This window comes from Molothrus ater, chromosome 1 (genome assembly GCF_012460135.2).
Source record: "Molothrus ater isolate BHLD 08-10-18 breed brown headed cowbird chromosome 1, BPBGC_Mater_1.1, whole genome shotgun sequence".
NCBI lineage: Eukaryota > Metazoa > Chordata > Aves > Passeriformes > Icteridae > Molothrus > Molothrus ater.
In genome coordinates this window covers 114,562,776-114,585,253 of record NC_050478.2, presented here as the reverse complement: position 1 = coordinate 114,585,253, position 22,478 = coordinate 114,562,776, and the positions used below count along the sequence as shown (strand labels likewise).

Sequence of the window (22,478 nt, the reverse complement as noted above, 5' to 3'; positions counted from 1 at the left end):
GGAGCTAAGTCCATGAGGACGTAGTCCATTACATCTATGTGTTTGTCTTTAATATTGTCTACCTAACAATAGTAGTACATTAGTAGAAACTCTTAACAATAGTAGTACCTCAGTAGAAACATCTGGGGAATGGAACTCTTCCTTTGTGATGTTGGAAGATGTTGATATGGGCATTGAAGGGGAATGGATTTATAAGGGTCTGCTGGGAGAGGAGGTAAGGAGTCATCATCATTTTCTCCCTTAAACAAGATGATTTGGGAACCCCAAAAAGTGGAGGTGAGAGTTGTGCTCATTAGTTGAAAAGAGAGCTTTTTATTTGAGTACTAGAGCTGTTTCTGCCACCTGCCTGTATGTACAAAGCCCCACATAAATGTTCCTCAGCCATAAGAGAGCTTCAGTCGGTTGTTCTGAAGCACTTCTGACATCAATAGGTGTTTAGGGACACCTGTTTGCTCACATTCACACTCACCAACAGAGGATGCTGGGGCTGTGTAGAGCTGAACTTGGTATCAAAAGGAAGAATGATTTCTGGAATGAATGGGAAGCCAGAAGGGAAAATGTTTTGTGGGGGAGAAATGTTACATTACCACAGGGCTCCTGCCAAACAGCTTCAGCCTGCTGTGGGGTATGTGTAGGGCTTTGCCCTTACACATCTGGAAGAATTGGACAGGATACACCTCCCCATTACAATGAGGCACTGAACATGTTTTTTATGTAAAGCTGTGTCATCCAGGAGGCCTTCTAGCAAGACAAGGAAGACCTGCTGCAAATTTACAAAAGGATGATGGCAGGGGAAAGGGAGATACAAGGGAAATTCCAAAAAGGCCCTCTCAGTTTGCTCAGGCATACCTAGACTTGCCCTCCTTTGAGATTTACCTGTAGCATGTTCATCATTAAGAGGTTTTATTATTTTTTTAAATTAATTTTATTTTCCTTTGCAGGTCACCTTTTAAGCTGCTATTTCCTGTATAATTAAGCAGAATGAAGGCATTAGGTTCTAGTAAAGTTGGGCCTTATCCAGAATCTTCTCTTACTCAGTCCTTTCTGAGTAAGAAACTCAAGTCTGGGCCCAGCATTTCACATGTTTTGCTGTTACATCTAAATTATTTGTGGTCTGTGGATTTTTATTTTTTTTAACTACATGAAAACTCCTTTGCTTTTGTCTAATTTTATCTCTTTATGTGTCACTGTCCAGCATAGCATTAGTTGAAATTATGTAAGTATACTGCAAATTGAAGTGCATAATTGCTACTGATAATGCAGGAATGATTCCTACAGTTTATAATTAACAGTATATAATGTTCTGTGCATGGGTTGGATCTGTCCCTTTTAACTTTTCCTTTCTGATTCTTTCCAATCCCTGGTCTTGCCGCATCAGAGCCTTTATGAATGCGCTGGTTTCGCTGGAGTCTAGTCCATTGTTCCTTTTGTTTTTCAGAGCAGTAAAAATGGGAAGTACTGGATTCTGGTTTCCTCCAAGAAGAGTCAGCGGAACTGGTTAAGACCAAAATCTGAGGACTTTAGTGGGCAAACATCAGGTGTGCATTGAACAAAGGCTGCTTTAATCCTCTTTAAGTATATGCTTCTTTAAAAATAGTATTATATATAAGCTTTTGTGTAATGTGTTTGTTATATTTGATACTGCATATAATCATTCATCCTGCAGTTGTGAAAGCACCAGTAAGAATGTGGATTTTAAGTGATAATATGTTGAGACACAAACAGGCAGTATTACTCATAAAATTCTTTCAGCTGGTCTTTGGAAAATTTAATATTTGAGGATCAGTGTTTTTATAAAGTTTTATCTCCATTGCTCAGTCTATATATCCACATCCATAAAAAGGAAAAAAAGTGGTTATTTGCTACTCAGAGATCAATACTGACATTCTTAATGCCTCACCTATGGAGAAGTGATACTGAGATAATAGTGCATACGTGTTCTTTAATAAAACTCCATCATTATGAAAGATTGGATCCACACTATATTTGTTCTAGTGATGCATTTTTAAGGACACTTAAACACAGTTCAAAGTCAGCTTAATTAGTTTTGATTGTAGAGGAACAAAACCCAAATTTTTCATCTCTGTGAATGTTCTGACTGGTTTAGCAGCTAGGTTACCTGAAATTTTGGAGAAAACAACAGTGGTCTTATATTGGCCTGAATATAGGATGGTCTCCAGCCTGAGGTGTGATCTTTGCATTGAGAAAAGGAGTGAGAAGTTGTCAGATGTTAATTTGTTAAGCTTAATATGCTGTTTCATAATGAAGGCTGCTATTGACATCACATCAGATTCACCCTTCTGCATGGCCTCATATCCTGCAACTCCCCAGCTTGATGCACGTTCAGTTCCTTCCCACCCACCCCAGTGTTACCAGCTCACCCCTGTCCTCATGTCCTTAGATATTCCCAACGCCTATGCAGCACTCCCTGAGCCTCCCTAGCCCCACACCCTCATCCTGGTTCTGTGCACTCTCCCTCCCTGTGCTGGCGCATCCTCCTTCCCTGTATCTTTCCTGCTGTCCCTGCTTCTCTTGTCACTGTCTGGGCACAGACTCCACTTGCTGCTGAGCTGAAGCAGCAAAACTCTTACGCAGCAGACTGTGGAGGCTGTTTCCTTGCCTTTCTGCTAATCCTGCTTTCCCTGTCTCAGGCTAGGAATGGATTTGGCTGGGGGGCCGGAGAGGCTGGATCCCTTGTACCCCATTGAGGCTGTAGGTGTGCCCTGGCCATGCAGTGAGGGCTGTGACTGCTCTGCTCTCAGCTCTGTGTGGTGCGTCTCATGCAGGTGCCTGTGTGGTATAAAAGTACCCTGTGCAAGTGTAGGTCAGGTTGGATTTTTCTTCTCCCCCCTGAACTTCATTTGTCAAGAGAGATTAAACTAAAAGAAAATTTCGTTCTACATTCAGGCCAATATTCACTGAAGACCAGAGTGTTCATTAACAGAAGAACAAAATTAATTTTATTAATGGATTCTGATTAAAGCTATATTAAAAAAAACCAAAAACTTTCAATCCACAGATATATCACAACTTTGATATGAATCAGACTCTCCTTTTGATTACATTGGTGGCTTCATTGAAGTCTTTGGAACTGATCTTCATTTACTTTTATCGAAGAAAATTATTGCTCTTAGATCTCCAAAAAACTTTTCACTTCCTTTGAACTAGAATTAGTGAACTAGATTGTTGATTATGAGACAGAAAATAAAATTAAGCTGATACTTTGAAGACCTGTGCATTTTCCCACTCATGGAACTGATGTCTCCAGGCTTCATCCCATGAGTGGGAATGAGTTTGAGACAAATCTGAAATCAAGAAAGTGCTTAAAGAAATGCCTTTTCTCTCATGAGGTGTCTTTAAAAGAACTTAGTGTTTCCTTATGTAATTTAAGGGAATAAGGTGGTCTTGCAAAACTGCTAGTTTAAAGGAGGTAGAATAGTTTAACCTGTTATTCAAGGACTTCAGGGTTGAAAGGAAGCAGATTTCCATCTTGGTGTACCAGTACTTCTCTCCTCCTCTAAAGACAAGGGAAAATGGGGAGGAGGGAGGAAAAGGCTTAGACAAAGACATACTCTGTATACACATTTCAAATGGAGGTCTCAAGTCTGAGGATTTCTTATAATGCAGACATTAAAGAGGCACATCCCTTCCTCTCCCTGCTTCTCCTGTCCTGCCATGCATTGAGGGAAACACAGGCTTTCCTTCCTTCTCACTTTCTTCCAGGACCATGCTGGGGCACTTGCAAAGACCGTGTACTTTCCCCCCTGGCACACCTGGGCACTGTTCTCCACTTCTGTCTGGAGCAGTTGGCTGCCTCCATCTCTGCTGAGCCCCAGCAGGGCTGAGAGGACAGCTAAGGCCGGGGCTCCCTCCCAGCTACCCGGCCTCCCTCACTGCCAGCAGGGAAGAGCCCGGTTTGTTTTCCAGGGAGGTGGCGTTGGGCTGGAGCAGCTGCAGCCTGGTGGTGCCTGCCCGGCTCCAGCTGCCCAGCTCCACCTGTCCCAGCAGCTGCGGCCTCCCAGGCCCTGCTGCCAGGGCTGAGACGCTGCCCGGCCGCTGAGCCCTGGCCCGGCCGCTGAGCCCTGGCCCGGCCGCTGCCCGGCCCCGGTGCCGCCCGGCCCGGCCCGGCCCGGCCCGGCCCAGCCCAGCCTGGCCACCTCCTGCGCAGCTGCCCTGGCAGGGACCGGAGGGGACAGCAGCTGCCAGCCATGACACGGGGGCTGGGGGTGGGTGCTGGCACTTTCAAGGGAGAAAGGCTAAATTTTGGGGCTTTCCAGCCCTCAAAAATGCTTGCAATGAGTGCTGTCCTGCTGTCCTCCTTGTCCCTGCTGCTGCAGACCTCACGCTCCACCCTTCCCACTCTGGGTAGCACAGGATTTTGGTATCTATAGTAGCAGTTGTGCTCCAAGGATGAAGTGAAGCTGTCAGCAACCCCTGACAAAGGAGGGCTGTTGAGTACCCTGTGGTGGCAGGTGCCCAGTTGCCACTATATGATACCAGATGACAAATTTAAAACTTCTCACGCACAGTCAGGCACAAGGATCACGTCACACACTTCTGACAGTGAAAGCCTCCGGTTTAGTTGACATTTTGCTATGCCACAGGGTCAGGATTTGGAGCTTCCATCCTGAGCTAGCCTGAGTCTGAATGCTTACAGCCTTCGTGTCTCACAGGGTAGCATGAGAAGGCTGGGGGTCTCCAGCACTGGGCTGATAAAACCCTGATCTGTCTAATCTAACCCCAATTCCATGGGACTTCTGTCATTCATACATCAAGCCTCTGTTAGTAGAGGGTGAGTTTACAGGAGAATTTCACCTGGTGTTAGGCATTATTGGCAGTGCATGCATTTTCCCAGCATAGATGCGTAGATGTGCAGTAATCACGGGGAGGGAGGTATATCCAATAGGGAACATGAGCCTTGCCCTCCATAGTGTCTGCATGGGTACTGCTGTGTTTTGTGCAGGTTTTCAAACATTTTGAGGCTTACAGGCTTTGATAGTTGTGTGTGTGTTGGGAGAGGGGGGATGTCTGTGCAAACACCGGAGGCGTGGCTGTAATTCCTTTGAAATCAGAAGCTGCCAAAAGGTGCCTGGGTAGGTAGGCCTTTGCCTGATGCCTCCCTTAATCTGAGAGAAACTCTGCTCTTCTCCATCAGTGCTTGAGGGGAAAGTTGTGAGGTGTGATTTCAGGGCATATGTGGATCTGTTCATCCTGAGCAATGCGTTTTAAGAGTTGCAGCAAATAGTATAAAGAAACCTGTAGGTATTACGTTAGACCAGCTGAACCTAACTTTATTTTTAAGTTTTATTCAGAAGCATCACATAGCAAGTAAACTTCAAAATCTAAGTTTAGTTACAAACTAGTTGTTTCTTATTTTTTTTTTCCAGTCCCCTTTTGCTTTCTTTTACGACCACATGAAACTTGAGAAGCCATCTAAAGCTAAATCATTTAGTGGAGTTGGGCAATTCCCAAGTGTCCAACAAGAAGGCCTGGTTTAGGCTGCGATGGCCACTGTCATTCCTGGTGATTTGTCAGAAGTAAGAGATACCCAGAAAGTCCCTTCAGGGAAACGTAAGCGTGGTGAAACCAAACCAAGAAAAAACTTTCCTTGCCAACTGTGTGACAAGGCCTTTAACAGTGTTGAGAAATTAAAGGTTCACTCATACTCTCACACAGGAGAGAGGCCCTACAAGTGCACACAACAAGACTGCACCAAGGCCTTTGTTTCTAAGTACAAATTACTAAGGTATTAAACTCTATTTATCTTTCAGATTATATTATCTATTTTATGTTGGCCGTGTTAAGCCGTGTAAAAGTATATATTTCTGTACACCTTCAGCTGATTGCAGAGAGGATGTGTTAATTAAAGTAGCTATTGGATTGTTTCTAGAATTCTAAATTACCTAAGTTTGCAAGCTAATGTCTTTGATTTTGTTTCTTAATTTGTTTTCTGCTTTTGTTTTCCGTTTGTTTGTTTTTGTTTTTGTTTTGTTTTGTTTTTAATGAGCGTAGAATTTTCATTTGTATAAGGAATTGTCACAAGAAAAAGAGTATGGACTGAAAGTTCTTTGGCTATGGACTTTTACATGAGTACTTTCATACTTGCCCATACACCCCTGTTACCGTAGCTAAGACCCACCAAAACTAAAGTGTCAATTTAAGAGAAATGGCTCGCGTTTTGCTATATTTAAATTTGTCAAACTGTCTTTGTAGTGTCATGCTTTCAGTTAAAAGGTTCTGTTGCAAAGCAGCCCTTAGCATAGTATATAGCTGCCATTAAAAAATGAGCTCATGTGTTTTTTGATCAAAATAATTACTTACAGAATATATCTGTGTTTAAAGGCATATGGCTACTCATTCTCCTGAGAAAACCCACAAGTGTAATTATTGTGAGAAAATGTTTCACCGAAAAGATCACCTAAAGAATCACCTACATACACACAATCCCAACAAAGAGGCCTTTAAGTGTGAAGAATGTGGAAAGAACTACAATACCAAGCTTGGGTTCAAACGTCACCTGGCTTTGCATGCTGCAACAAGTGGTGACCTCACCTGTAAGGTATGTTTGCAGACTTTTGAAAGCACAGGAGTGCTGCTGGAGCACCTAAAAACTCACGCAGGCAAGTCATCAGGTGGAGTGAAGGAGAAAAAGCACCAGTGTGAACACTGTGACCGTCGGTTCTACACCCGAAAGGATGTCCGCAGACACATGGTAGTGCACACTGGAAGAAAGGACTTCCTCTGTCAGTACTGTGCACAGAGATTCGGGCGCAAGGATCACCTCACGCGCCACATGAAGAAAAGTCACAACCAAGAACTTCTGAAGGTCAAAACAGAGCCAATGGACCTTCTAGATCCCTTTACCTGCAATGTTTCTGTGCCTATTAAGGATGAGCTGCTTCCAGTGATGTCTTTACCTTCCAGTGAACTGACATCAAAGCCATTTACAAACACTTTGCAATTAAATCTCTACAACACTCAGATTCAGTCCATGCAGAGTTCTGCATCTGCACACCAAATGGTTGCCACATCGTTACCATTGGGAATGCCTTGTCCAATAGATATGGAGTCTGTCCACCCTTCTCACCAGCTATCGTTGAAATACCCACTCGGTACTACCTCATACTCAATTTCTATGCCTGAAAAAGAACAGCCATTGAAAGGGGAAATTGAAAGTTACCTAATGGAGTTGCAAAGTGGTATGCCTTCTTCATCCCAGGATTCTCAAGCATCTTCATCAAAACTAGGGCTGGATCCACAAGTAGGGCCACTAGATGATGGGTCTGGGGAAGTTTCCCTTTCCAAGGGCTCCGTTCCTATTAGTGAACCTCTAAATGCCCCATCATTGGACTTTTCTCAGCTGTTCAACTTCATACCTGTAAATGGCCCTCCCTATAATCCTTCTGTTTCAGTGGGAAACCTCGGGATGAGTTATACGCAAGAGGAGGCACATTCTTCTATGACTCAACTCCCACCACAAACCCAGGATCCGCAAGATCCTAGCAATAGTATAGGTCTTGGGTCTCTGCACTCATTGTCAGCAGCTTTCACAAGCAGCCTAAGCACAACCACCACCCTACCACGATTTCATCAAGCTTTCCAATAGGATGTACAAAGCTGGCTTGTTAACTGTCTATTTGTAGAAATGCCTTAGGTGACCATTTTTAACTTAGTGCCTACTATAAAACATTATGAATTCTCTGCTTTTGTACAGTACCAATCTCATGAAGCCAGTAAGAAATTTAAATTAACTTTTTTAAAATGTTTTGAAAGTGTTTATTCTCAGCTGTGTTTACTTTGGTTTGTTGGTTTTTTTTAAACAGTCTCATTGTATTGTTTTCATTTTCACTGCCAATTTACACATTTAAAATGTTCAGTAGAAAGTCATCCCAAGCAAACTCACAACACTCATCCCGTTTTTAAAATTTTTTCAACCATACCAGCTAGTCTGTTTTATTGATGTCAGTGGTAGAACTGCCACTTTTACCTTTTAATATATTCTACTATTTGCAAATAATCCATTTAAAATATGTATCACAAGGATTCCTGAGATTTGGGAAAAAAATTCTGCAGTCTGTTTCCAAACAAATCCTCTTCCCAAATGGTGACACATCTGACCTGTTCTATAATGACAAATCTAAATTTTTAAAATAAATATAGAATTCAGATTTTTCTGAAAACTTGTGTGTGTATATATAGAGTCCATATATACACATGTACATATATATAGCATCTTGACTTGTATTGAAGTCATTATAAAAGTTGTTAAGAATTTTGCCATTTTCTGGCTTAAATTTTGGTGGCCTGTTATGGATAACAGAAGAAAAAGAAAATTAGTGTAATTCTCTAAAATTAGGGCTGAACAGAATTTCCACAGAGAATCTCTGCTTGCCTAAATGACAGATGTTTCAAGTTGAATTTGAAACTGTTGTTGTGCTTTCGTGACTCTGGTATAGGGAAACAGGCAAAATTAATGGCTGATCTTGAAATATAAAAGTGTAACGTAGTAATGCAGAATATTTTGTCGCAGTTTTTGTTTGAATTCTTAACTTGCTGTTTTTTTCTCTTTAGTAGCATAGAAAGAGTACTGCATAGGAACCTTCCAGTAGTGTGTTCACGTTTGTAGGCGTCAGTCTTCTCCCCGCTGCCACCGCCAAAGGGTGGATCAAGTCCAGCCAGAAAGTGTGTACCTATTTTCAGTTCAAAACTAGTGTGCAGTCAGAAAGTGAATGTAAATTTGCAACTACCAGTTTGTTTTGTTTTGTTTTTATTGGAGTGATCTTTTCAGTTGTGTTACATGGTGTATTATGTCCTCCTAAGCAACAAGTTAGATGTTAATCACACTTTCTACACCTGGGTACTTGGTTAGGGACTTTTTGCCCATTGCCAAGATTTAAAGACAGGACTCTTAGGAGTGAAGTAAAAGCATATTGCTTACACCACTTTTACCTAATGCAATATATATTCTATTCCCCAACCCCTAATAACCAAAAGAGGAAAAAAAAAAAAACCTAAAAAAACAACCAACCCTGTGATGCGTAAAAGCAAACTAGATTTGCTGTAATTCAACAATAACATTATTTTCCTTGTCATTTTTGTACAAGGAATTAAAAAATGGAACTTGAGTACATTAGTATCTCTCAAACTATGGATAATGAGAATTCATACAAGGTTTTAAGTGGTTAAACTAAATATACTTCACAGAAACAAAAGTTGCTCCCATTTAAGGAGCTCATGCTCCGGATGTTTTATCAGTAGCTCCTACTGGTTTTTTTAATGCTAGGAGCAATATGCAGGTGTAGTTTTACTATTTTATACATATATGTATTTAAATTTTATTACTGAAAAATAACATTTTTATAAATGTGTTTGTGTTCCAAAGGCATTAAAATAAGGATGTATTAATAAGGAAAATACCTTTTGAAATTCTGCAAACTACTCCTAGATTTGGTTTTAGGAGCACGTTATCTCAAAGTGGGCGTTTAGCTCTGCTTCACGACTGCTTCCTCTGGTTTCTGTGAAACAGATTGCTCGCTTGCTTACATCTTTAGTTGAATGATTTGTTCAATATTGCTTTTTTTTCATTCACCTTTCTAAAGGAAAGAAAAACACAGATGAACAGAGCACAAGCTGAATGCAACCGAATGTAGCTCTAGTTTACATGAACGACCATAACGCATCTAAGAAAAACTTGGATTTATTCTCAATCTTTTTAATCTGAGATGAAGATAAATGGACTTAATTCCTGCAGTGGGTTATGTCCCATGTGGAGCCAAGCATCTGCAACTCTCCCTGCCGCAGAGGAAAGCTGCAGGTGCTTGGCATCCTGCAGCTGGCCCAGCAGTGTGGCCAGGCAGTGCTGCCCTCCCTGGGCAGCTGGCACACGAATTTCCAGTCTGGAGCCACTTGTTATCAGCCCCAGCTGCTGAAAGACTTTGTGAAAACCAAAACCCGCAGACACTTTGCCAACACCCGTTTCTTAGTGCGTAGCCAGAACCCTTACTACCTTGTTTGTGCCTTAGCTTCCTGAAAAGGGATTGACATTTCACTTGGAGTTAGATATACATTTCACTTGAGAAATAGAGACCTCAGACAAGATATTGAACCTCATTCAGTCAGGGTTTCAGTGGGTGGCTGCACCCAGAGTGTTTGCAGCTGAAGTAGGATGTAGAGTAACAAGGAAGCAGACTGACCCTTAAAGCAATACCAACACCACCAGAGTGCTTTTGAGCATCACTTAGGCAGAGTCACTATTGGCCACTACTAAACCATCAGTTTTTAAAACCCGTTTTCTTGATTTCCCATGGATTCTTGGTGGGAGGGGGGAGGGCTGGCTGATCATGCACCACTCTTTGTGCAACTTCTAAACTTCTAGTAAGGTTGTTTTGTTGTTGGTTTTTTTTTTTTAAATATATATATTTGTGTACTTGTTGCTTGTGCTTTATTTAGTAGTAAATTGTGGAATAGAGTGATTTATTGTTAATTTGGCAGTAGCGGTTTTTAAAAACCATATACTGACTGAAACATGAGCCAGAGCTGATTGCTTTATTAAGCTAATAATGAATGTTAAGAGTACATATTTTCAGGATCATTTGCCTAGTGAGCTAAACTTGTATTATAGGCCAATATTTTTTAAAATAAAGCTTGGTCAACCTCTATGTTACACATATTACAAGATATAGCACTTTCAAAAAGAAAACCTAAACCTTTTAAGAAAATTTCTTACAGGTTATGCTTTTTATTATAAAACCTTTTATTATAATTTGTTTCAAGTGCCATTAGATTACATATATGTAGGCCTTTGGTATAATGCTTTGTGTACAAAATGGTAGACATTGTAATTTTAAACAGGTACATTTTTACAGTGTTTTCTTATCAATTTGCTATATTGCACAGAACCAGTGTGTCTTTCTTAAGGGTTTTACAATGGTTTTTACTAGGTTTACATGTTTCAAACTACACTGTCTTCTACTGCCATTTTAAATACCAGTCAAAAACAATTAGGAGTTTGTCCTCACCATTTGCAAACTGTCTTCTGGAGTTCTTGATGGTAAACTTTGTCAAAAATATTGAACATGCAGTATTTGATACAGATTTTTTTTATCACATCCTATCATCGCTATGCTGCTGTCTGAAGTTAACTTTAGGCCTGATCCTGCATCTGTAAATGCTATGGGGATCCTGCATCCTTTGTTATGTCTGTCTCATACACTGGTTTAGCAGCTTCTCCTGTATTCTTCTCAGTCTATAGATAAGCCTCTGAAATATATGTACTTATCTGGTATGTAGTAAACCATTATAGGCTTAGCTGCCTGTCCTGCTTCCCCCCAGTGTACAGTTTAAACCACAGCTTACTTAGCATCATGCTCAACTTACAAGTAATGCCACAGTAGTTCAAAATGTGTTTGGGTAGTCCCAAAGCTTTTATGCAATAAGGGTGTCTTACTTTTGTTGGAAGGCAGTGTCTTTTGATAACAGTTATCTAGCCCTGGAAGTGACACAGAACTATTGCTAATCATATGTAAACACTTTTCAGTATAAGCTTCAGTGGTACAGTTGAACCAGAGTGAATGTTTATCTCCTCAGAAACACTCCTGCAATATTGTTATATTGGATCATGCTGCTAATGTAACTTGGGATACAACTCCTCTCATGGTGCTACAAACCTCCCTGTCTCATTCAGATGTATTTTTACCCATAGAAAAAAAAAAAAGGACTATACTAGACCTATAGTTGTATGATATATTTTTATACTGTGACTTAATTTGTCATTAATGAACTTTTGTGCAACACCACAATGTATTCATATGCACTTGCAAAAGTAAAATTTTGGACATGCAAATTTAAACGCTGACAAGCCCAGCTCTTGTTCACAAAAATAGGTGACTGCTAGTTAATGTTAAATGCGGGCTTTTTGTATGGTGTGGAGTGAAGAACATACTATATGTTACTAAAAGCCTTAGACAAAAACTGGGAAGAGTATATTGGTGAATGATGTCACACCCAAACCTGACTCGGATTGCTGAAATTATATTTTTAGCTAGTGGAAAAATTGTTTGGACTTGTACGCTAAAATGTTTTTAATGATAAAAGTTTTGAGTCGGAAAAAAAATAGAGAAAAAAAAAAAAAGAACACAGAAAACCCTGCATTCCAGACTGAATTTGTATATGTTTCTTGCATTTAAAATTTGCTATCCTGTGATATGGGAAATTGAGTTGCTTATCATGTATATGTACTTTAAAATGTATTCACAAACTACTGTTGTATTTGTATAAAATATAGACAAAAAGATTGCATATATATTTTTGTGTATAAGCTCTGTAAAATAGCAATCACGTTATGAAGCTGCAGCAGAACTTCATTTTAAACATTCACATCCAAAGAAACAGACTATTTATTGTCCACATACCCTGATTATAAAATATACCTTGCTGCTATTAAACAATAGTGCTGCAGCTTCTTGTGGCCTACAGTGTTATGTTTGCTGTACAAAAATATGTGAACTCCACAAAATATATCAATAAAATTACAGAATGGTTTTAGTTAATGAATAACTTATGCCTGGCATTTCAATAGATAATCTTGATCTGCATGTTTGGGATTGCAAGAAGTAATTACAGAGTCCATCTAGTTTTGCTGGGAGTAGTTTGCAAAGGCATAACTGTCTTTATAATTTATGGCTGCTAAAATATCAGTTTTTCAGAAAATCTTAAGGCATAAATATCTGTGTTTCATGATTTCACCAAGGAACAAATGGGATGATGCTACTGTGTCTGTGACAAAGACAGATCTGAACTGAAGGAAGCAATTGAGTTTGCCATCAAATTGCGCTTTGAAACACTGTGAGACACTGGAAGGTAAGTATGGGGTGTCCATAGTGGGACCATTCCTTTGGGACACATAGGTGATTCCACATAATTTCAGATCTGTGCAAGTCTCATACATCGTTTGTTGTAGTTTGCAGGACAAACTTTAAGGGTGTGCCATGTGCTAGACACAGTATGTTGGATGTCTCTCTGCAGTATTTCCAGGAGAAATTCAGTTGCTTTGAACCCATAGGTGATCCCATAGATGTCTGTCTGGCCTGGCACTGACTTCTGAAGAAGCCAGGCTGATGCCTGGGGAAGAGGTGCCTCGCAGCCAGACAGGCAGCCTGCACACAACTGCAGAAAGTTACCTCTGCTCATTCCACAGGTGTGTTCCCTAGCATAGACTGTTGGCCAGGAATGTAAAAGAGCAGCATTTCACATTTCTTTGCTTTTTGGAACATATTTTGTTAACATCTGTAGCACTGTCTGGATTTCCCTGCTTTTGAATTCCTTTCTTTTCCAAATCTTGACTTTTTAGGTTCCTTGCTGTAACCCAGCAGGAGAGAAATGATTGTTAGAGAGAGTTGGTGGTTTTCAGCTTCTCCACATGCAGACATCTTTCCTTTCTTGTGATCCCTACCCCACTCCTCTGAGCTGACTTATCACTTCTGTGCCACAGGTTTCTAACTTGTTTGAGAGGGTTGGCCTTGTTATTTTGAGAGTCAAAAGCTCAACACATGCTCTATGATGTGAAATACTCTGCAAAGCAATTTATAACCACCCACAGACACATACCCCCCACATACACCCTCGAGAGAAAACCACCCCATTCACTGTATTGCTGTCCTAGCTGGTCTCATCCACTGTAACTGATTTAATATGCCCTCCTTCCAAGCAGATAGCCTCCAGAAATTCCATCAGCCTCTGCAATAATTGGAATGGCATTGCACAGATGACATTTGTATTATATGGAGATCTCTTGATGCAGTCCCTCCAGAATTTCCTTGTTAAATTCAGAGCCACAGACATCTTCCCTTCTGTCTCTCCTGTAACCACTTCTTTCCAAAACTTGCATAAGAAAAATGGTTCTGCGGTATCCTCTGTAGCTGGTCTCACTGTCCTCCAGGAGTGGAAGAGGAAGGTTGGTTTAGTCTTCCCCTTCACTTTTCCTCACACCTTCTTTTTCTTTCCACATACAAGCATGTCCTAGGATGAAAACTGTTTTTTGACAGAGAAATCCAGAACTGATACAGAGCTACTGCTGGATGAGCAAGAACTGAGCAGCTACATCCTATTGGTTTCCCTGCTTTGCAAATCAAAATATTCTATAAAACTGGATAGAAATTAAGTTTTCCAAAGTGTCATCTGCTGTAGTTGGCACAGCAAAGATTGGCGATCACACACAGGCAGCAAGCAGGACAGCAAGATAAACTCTGTTACAAAATTTAGTCTGTACTTAATAGTTGAAGAAGCATTTTGGAAGATGTTAATGGTGCTTATCGGTGTAAGCTGGGGCCTTTAGCAAATAAACAGCAACACTGTATTTCTGTTTTGAACAACACCGGAGACAATGGTATTGAAAATGACAGACCCCAGCAGCAGTGTGAAGTTTCAAGTTCCTGCTCATGTGCTATATCCCAGGTAATTCAGTATGAACGTTCTCTTCTCCTAATAAAGATGTAACACTTTGCCTGGTATTTTTATCTTTCTATACATTTATTTACTGATTTATTGATCTGCATGTCCTCAAGTAATGAATGTTTTCAGAGAAATAAGTATTTGTAAAAAATAGAACGAACAATTCTATTCTTTGTTGTCATTATCATCACTCAGCCTTTTCACATTTGTGGATATTTGTATCACAAGATCACCAGTTTCAGAGCTGGTTTGCCTGAGAGGGGACTGAGAAGACATCAGCTACCAGCTGAGCTTTCTGAGAACAAGCCACGGTAATGCCTGCTGTGGCTGAGCTGGAAATCATTTGAATTGATCCCTTGATATTTTACCTGTGGGGTTGATTCTCACTGTTGCACTGAACTGCCACATACAAAGAATGGTTTAGTGTCACTTTTATGTGTCAGATCTCTCTTGATGTGTGCTAAGTAGTGCAGAAAACCTGAAAAGTCACAGTTCCTAAAAATCAGTACATTGCTTGAACTCTGGTGAATATTTTGTGTGCACATGTATGTGTGCATGCATGTAGGCATGGGAAAGTAATCCAAGCTGGAACAGTTGCTAAATTAATTTCAGGGTTTTTTCATTTTGGTTTCCTCCAAAATGTTTAAGTCTAAAGTGTTTGTATTTTACAAATCCAAAGTGAATCGTATTGTTTATTAAGGTATCCCCAAGTTAGCACAGTGTGTGGCTTCCCAGGCAAGCTGGCAGAGCTTCTTCCAACTACTTGATTAATCTATGAGAGACAGCAGTTTATCTAAAGGGTGCACAGACTCCAGTGAGGAAGGTGTTTGTCAGCTCTCCTTGTGTAGTCCTAGATAGAATTTCAGCAGAAAAGCTCTATAGGCTGTGCCTCTGAAATTAGGCTCAACCCTGGCTTACTGGCTTTTGTGTTAAATTGTTACACACACATGGTCATGGGTAAATCCTTAAAGTTCCTTCACAAGTACTTATATTGAAAATAAAAATAAAATACAGATTTTGGTTATGGTTTAGGGGCATACCATAAGTGGGCAACATCTGAGCTGTAACATAAGACTATCAAATATCAAACATTCATGACAAATAAACACAGACTAAAGTCCCAAACTTTCTTAAGTCTCACCTGAAAATTGTCTCCTTTTATTTTGTCAGTGTTTGACTCCTTACACCAGTGAAGTATTAGAGGGTTGCCCCATACTTTATATGCTCTGTTCGGCTCAGGCTGAATTCAGCAGTGTTTTTACAGGAAGCTTCTGCTTACTCACTGAAAGCTTGCAATAATGTATTTGAATGGTATGACCCATTTTAATATTGGGCTTAAAACCTTTTGACTTAAGGCACCTCTGAGATTTTGCTATGCCCCACCAGAGTACCCAGGCCACCACGTCAGAGCCATCAAATTTAGAGGATTCTCTTCCCTCTTCCCCTCTACAACCCTCCCAAGAGGTGGTGTTTGCAGGAACCACCACATTTGCTATGGCAGTGTATTTAATATACATCCCAGAGCTGGGTGTGATCTGTGTTAATGGGATTGTGCAAGCTGCTGGGAGAGACTCACCCCTTTAGGCATCAGTCTAGGCATCAGCATTAAATCCATGTACCTGGCAAAGCAGCAGCCTCCAGTGCTCGACTTAGCTCTGACATTACCCCCCGGGTCCTTTGCTGTACATGATTAATTTTGCTCATTAAGCATTGAAGCTGTTTCCTAGTCCTTAAGCTACAAGTCTTAAATTCCACCACTATATCTGGCATCTCCCTGTACCCAGCTTTGCTCCAGGGGCAAGACTGCAAAACCAGTCTTGGACAATTTGGCTGAAAATACTGCACAAGGTGCCTGCCATGTGACAGCAGTCAACCTGCCAGGATAGGTATTGGTCTTTGCATGGCCAGAAAATTCTGCTGTGGGTGAGAGCCTGCAGTTTACATTTCATTGTCTTTATCCCTAAGTTTGGATTCTTTTATCTCGTCACAAGGTGCTCGTTTGAAATTGTAGTATTAATCTGCAGCAGCAGGTCTCAGATTATTATCCCTGGTCCACCTTGATCACTGAACCCCTGTAAATTAGCTGTGAAACCTCACCTGCCTTTCCAGTGCCTCCAGTTAAAACCTCAGTGTGTTCAGGTAAGAAGAGCCTTTGCTTCATGCTCTTGAACACATGGAGTAACCTTGGTGTGAAGGAAAAAAAGCATCAAACAGCTGTTTGGCAATGTGTGTTTGAAACTTGATCTTATTATTTATAAACTAGGGTTTAACCTTTTAAAATGTTTATTATTATTATGTCTCTGCAGTAGAACAGCATCACAGTTCTTACAGATGTATTTTTTCTTTGCATTTGGGTTTACCTTTCACTGCTTTAATGAAAACTTGCTTGTATTTGCAGTTCCAAGGTGTCATTTGTCTCACCAAAACAGTGAAACTCTGAAACATGAACTGGATTCTTTTCTGGCTTGTTCTTGTAGGGAAAAAAAAGAAAAAGAAAAAGAAAAAAACAAGTTGTTAATCAGTGGCCTATCTTCAGAGCAAGCCTCTGTAGGGACTGGCTCCAGACAATGCTATCACTTACACCTGTGCAATTGATCATATCAGAATTCCTTTCAGGCAACTCTGAATATCATTTGAGGTCTATGAGGTGTGGTCAGAAGCAACACTTGGACTATGAAACTCTGTGCATGAGGAGAATGTAGGTTCATCATCAAATCCTAAACTGAGATCAGAGGGACTAACAGTAGAAGAAGAAAAAAGAAAACTTGGTTTCAAACAGAGAAGAAAACCTCTCAGAAGTCACTAAGCCACAGGCTACGGAGCTGTCTTGCTTTGAGTAGGACTGTAATTTAAGCACTGAAGAGCTACACTTGGCTCCTTTAGCAAGGTTACAAAGTAACCTATTAGAAACACAATGCTACCTCTGTATTGTAAGGCAGTTCTTAGAAGCCTCTGGATAGCCAAGCCTTCAAGGGATTGTTACATAGTACAACCACCAAATGTACAAATAAATTAATCATTGAGGAGAACTATATACATATATATAACTATACACTCCTAAACTCTCTGAAGTCAGTTCTGATCCCCAGCTCTGTCCCTCTCCTGTTTTAGACAACACTGGCTATTAAGCACAAGAGTGATGCACCTTGATGAAAACAAAACTGGTGTTTGGTACGTGACCTGTGCTGTGCTGGGTTACATCCATGCCTGCCCTTTAAGGCCCTTGGTATCAGGTCTGATTCCTCCTGTGCAGAGACCAAACAAACAGCAGTGGTAACTAAGAACAATGGCAAACAAAGAGTTTCTATATTCCTGATATGCAAGTGAAATAAGAATGGGGGAACCGAGTGAGATTCTGTACTCCTTCTCATCCAGAAGCACAGAGTAGATTGGGCAGCTGGTGCAGCACTGGGTGCACAGGTATCTTTTACTTGCAGAAATGCAACGCACAAGCTTGGAACAAACCCATTGATGCTGCAGTTTATTGTAGCTGTGACATATTGGAGCCCACAGGACACTGACTGTGTGCTTCCCCCTGTCCCTTGTAAAAGCTCCTATTGCACTCTGTACTGATGACTTCTGGCTCCTACAGCTTCCTTTTCCCTCATGGAAAAGGCAGTGCCATGGGAACAGTGCAGTTGGAGGCTGCTGAGGGCTGCCCTGGGGAAGGGTGGCCGGGAGGGAAGGGGCAGTGTGTCCACAGCAGCCCTGCTCCCCTCTGCAGGTGGCTCCCCAGCCTCACTGGGAGCTTCCCCAGCCTGCAGTAAAGCCAGAGCTAAATGGGGACATGAAGCTAAACATGGACGTCCTACAGCAATTGTGGCTCCTGGGAAGTCACTGGGCCAAATCATCAATGGATTACAGGAAAATGGTGTTCACTAAGAATAAAAGCCTGCTTGCATTTAAATCAGATTTAATTGTATTCACACTGAAAGACTCTGGATGTTCCCTTCCTACGGTCCTCAGCCGTAAGATTGAGGCAGGACAGTAGGTTACATTGGGCACTTTACATCCCAGAGAATGCCCCTCTTCCTGTTCAAAAATTCAGTGTATTCTCCAAGAACAATACAACAATGTCTACAATGGCAGGGCAAAACAGAAAGATTTCTGACAGAAAAGGGTAACAAGAAAATGACCTGAAATGGCAGCAAACAGACAGCTGACAGATGTGGACATGGAATTTGGAAATAATGATATGGAAGGTCTGATACAGCCTTTCCAATGAGATTTCAATAAAAGAAATTTGGAAACAGCCCTAATCCTGTCTATTTATGAACATAGATTTTATTGCTGTTTTATAGCATTCACAATCATCAGAAAGGCTGCTATAGCTGTCAGCTTAACAGGTTTGTGCTCAGTCTTTTCATCCACACATCCTTCTACCTGTGCCTCTCCACATTCAGCTTTCCCTTTGAACTTCACTGCCACCATAACCTGGTGAAAACAGGCTTGGAGAATTCAGAGCAGAAATGTCTTTCTGGTGCTTTTATATACTGTATGGCACAGAAGCTTGTTGAAGAACTGGAGCCCCACTAGCACTCAGAAAACAGGCATAAAAATATTTCCTCTCTTCTGTAGCTTCATCCACTTTCTGCAGCTTTTCATTTCCACCACAACTCAGCTGCCTAGAAGACATTCTCTGCAAAGATTGGAAATGAAGACTTTACATACAGGCTTAACACCTGAGTACTGCTCAAGAAAGGAAAGTTAATACCTGTTGTCTCCATGGCTTATTTCACTGCGTATTTAAAACCACACTAAAGATCTCTGGTCCTTCCCAAAACATCCCTGAGTAACTGATGATGAGCCAGAGAAATGCCCCGAAGCAGGAGTAGCAGTAGGATATTACTTGGCTGGCTCATGCTGTACAACAGGCTGTGGCAGCACCTGATGGGTCCTGGGGCCTCTTGCACTGCCACAGTCCCTTCTGGGAGGGGCCAGGAAAGAGGAGCTGATCGTCCTAAATCTCAGTGCTGGGAAAGATCTCCATCACTGATTCACTGAGGAGTGATGTCTTTGAGACACCCTGGTCCAGCTGATCTAGAGTTCAGGGAGGGTCAGGAGATGACTTTGGAACATCAGGTTTGTGTGTTAGGGTGAAAAACTGAACCCATCTCAAGGAGGAGAACACTCCAGTTCTGCTTGCACACGGTCTGGCTACCCTTGAAACCCCCTCTCAGCAGCCTGTGGTCCACATTATACACACCCAGATTAAAAAAAAAAAAAAAAAAACCACCAAAAAAACCCAAAACCAAACAAACAAAAAAAAAACCCACCAAAAACAAAAAACAACAACAACAAAAAACCAACAAAATGAAAACACCAGGACTGCCTGTAGTCAGTGCTGCCCAGAGAGAAACGCTGGAGAAAGAGGCACTGTCAGTCTGAAGTCCCATGGCAGAATCTGTACTGAAAAATCTGTCATCCAGAGGAAGTTTCTGAAGAGTGAGGAGGTAGGAAATGGCTTCCAAGTTTTCCAAGATATTTGTCAACATGTAGAGAAAGATACTGGAATTTTCAAAAATCCTTTATTCCATAAGGGTGCTCTGCTGTCTGGGCAGTACAGCTGGTACCAAACACCATGTCAGTTAGCACAAGCACTGCAAATATGTGAGAGGGTCAAAATTTAAAAAAGCTCCTTAAAAACCACATGGACCACTAACACAATTATGTTTCTTTGACTTCTGCCAGAATAGCTCTGTAAATTCAGCAATAATTTTTCTAAGAAGGATCCAGAAATAAAATACACACCTGTAGTACTGCAAGGGGTGTGATGAGAAAATGACCAAATACTTATGTGTAATTCTAGTTACTGCATCCAATTGAAGATGCACAACAATAATTTGTCTTTATGCTGCTATTAAAGTTGTGGTACTGCATGGGCAAAGCTGAGCACCCAAACCAGTCCCCTTGTCCCAGTTATGTTTAAGTGGTAGGGTCCTACAACCACAATTTTATATTTATGCCTGCCATAGCATCATCAAACATTAGCACTCACCACTTCAGCTGCTTCCACTGAGAAAGACTTTGAGCTGTTTAATGCACCTGATGCTGATCCTTCCTGCCTGGAGCCATGGTGAAATGCAATCACCTGTCACTGCTTTATTTATTCCTGGGGCATTTTGCTAGAGGCATTCAATGGGCAGAACATATTTCTTTTTCTTTTGAGATTAGAAATGATGTGAAATACTTATGAGTTAATAATTTTTTAGCTTTAAATCTGTTTGCCTTGATTTTCTAGAGATTTGCTTCAGGGTTGGAGAAGAATGTTTCCAGGTGAACCTGATTTGGTTCTGACAGTTGGGACAGATGCAGTTCATTTGGGAGAGGGAGGGAAAATGGTGAAGGGAGGATAAAAGGCTTTGGAAGGTGGTTTAGGGTCCTTTCTATCAGGGAAGCTTTATAGTCTTCTGTCTTAGTAGCTGCCTGTTGTTTTCTCCTTCATATTATGCCATCACCTATTCCTCTTAATTGTTTTCTTTCTTTTGAGTATTCCCCCTCTGCGAATTTGCGCCCCTGCAGCAGCCCTTTAGTTATCCCTGGCAAAGACAGCAAAAGCTTTTTGGGGGGAGCTTCTTCAGCCAGGACTCGCCGCTTGCCCTCACGTCTGTCCTGGTGCTCCATTGACTGGGAGCAGCTCTGCCTCCTGCAGCCCTTGGGATCTGGGGGCTTTGGCTCTGTCTACAAAGCCACCTACCATGGTGCAACGGTGGCTGTGAAGCAGGTGAAGAAGAGCAGCAAAAACCGGCTGGCATCGCGGCAGAGCTTCTGGGCTGAGCTGAACGTGGCCCAGCTCCAACACGATAATGTGGTACGTGTGGTGGCTGCCAGCACCTGCGCCCCAGCCAGTGAGAACAGCCTGGGCACCATCATCATGGAGTATGTGGGTAACATCACTCTGCACCATGTCATTTATGGCACTGGGGATGCATGGAGACAGGGGGAGGACGAGGAAGAAGGATGTGGAGGGAAGGCCCTGAGCATGGAAGAGACTGTGTGCTACTCTTGTGACATCGTGACAGGCTTAGCCTTTCTGCACTCACAGGACATTGTGCACTTGGACCTGAAACCTGCAAATGTTTTCATCACTGAGCAGGGAGTGTGCAAGATTGGAGACTTTGGGTGCTCCCAGAAACTGGAGAAGGGCTCGTCCCAGAGCGCCCGTGTTTGCCAGCAAGGGGGCACGTACACACACCGTGCCCCTGAGCTCCTCAAGGGGGAGAGGGTCACTGCCAAAGCAGACATCTACTCGTTTGCCATCACTCTCTGGCAGATGGTGACACGGGAGCAGCCATACCTGGGCGAGCGGCAGCACGTGCTCTACGCCGTGGTCGCCTACAACCTGCGCCCGTCGCTGGCTGCCGGGGAGTTCCACGAGTCTCCCGTGGGCCAGGCACTGCACAGCATCATCAGCTGCTGCTGGAAGGCCAACGCAGAGGAGCGTCTGTGTGCAGACCAGCTGCTCCCCAGCCTCAGCGCCCTCAAGCAGAGCCTCTAGGAAAACTCAGGACTCTTTATATTCCTTTTGCGGGCTTTTCTTTCCCTCTACCCTTCCTCTGAACGTGATTAATTCAGCCACTGTGTGATCTAAAGGTTTTGTTGCTGTTTTTTATACTGGAAAAAAATACCCCAAACTGTTTTGATATAGGACAATTAAAAATAAAGAGATTTAATGAAACTGTGGGGTTTTACCCTGGAAGGGGATAGTGGCAAAGATGAAGATGTTGGCAAACATGATTTTTTCTGGTTGATGTGTTGCGTGCTGCCTTGCTCATTGGGAAATGTGATGTGCAGAAAAAATGTTGGTTGTAAGTAGAAGTACAAACAAGGGTCTGCTTTTGGAAGGTTCTTTATACATAATACCTTCTGGTATTTTTAAAATGTCAAATATGAGTAGTTCTTGACACCAGCTAGGGTAGTGCACTTCAGCTTTTCCTCTTCACTAACCAAGGAATGAGTATGTATTATGAATCAATGAATGCAGAAAAATAAATACAGAGTGTCAGTGATCTATTTAAACTTGTTCTTAG

General features: G+C 41.7%; 2 protein-coding genes across 4 annotated transcripts in view; both read left to right on the top strand.

The window, feature by feature from the left end:
- PLAG1 (PLAG1 zinc finger) overlaps positions 1-12,555 on the top strand; it is a 52,207-nt gene extending 39,652 nt beyond the window's left edge. Inside the window, exons 2-4 of one of the 3 annotated variants that reach the window (XM_036378825.1) lie at positions 1,439-1,538; positions 5,388-5,746; positions 6,343-12,555. In XM_036378825.1, the coding sequence (XP_036234718.1) occupies positions 5,505-5,746; positions 6,343-7,606 (1,506 nt within the window). In that variant the 5' untranslated portion in view covers positions 1,439-1,538; positions 5,388-5,504 and the 3' untranslated portion in view covers positions 7,607-12,555. Of the gene's footprint in view, positions 1-1,406; positions 1,539-5,387; positions 5,747-6,342 lie in introns of those variants that run through there. The other 2 variants (XM_036378826.1, XM_036378827.1) reach the window with 2 other exon arrangements.
- An 8,254-nt stretch (positions 12,556-20,809) lies between these two features.
- On the top strand, positions 20,810-22,141 carry MOS (MOS proto-oncogene, serine/threonine kinase). The gene has a single exon (XM_036378646.1). The coding sequence runs from the start codon at positions 20,897-20,899 to the stop codon at positions 21,944-21,946; it is 1,050 nt and encodes a 349-aa protein (XP_036234539.1). The 5' UTR covers positions 20,810-20,896; the 3' UTR covers positions 21,947-22,141.
- The last annotated feature ends 337 nt before the right edge of the window (positions 22,142-22,478 follow it).

Bases quoted from the DNA above. Each gene is read 5' to 3' on its own strand.
- MOS (XM_036378646.1), top strand. From the start codon at position 20,897: ATGCCATCACCTATTCCTCTTAATTGTTTTCTTTCTTTTGAGTATTCC.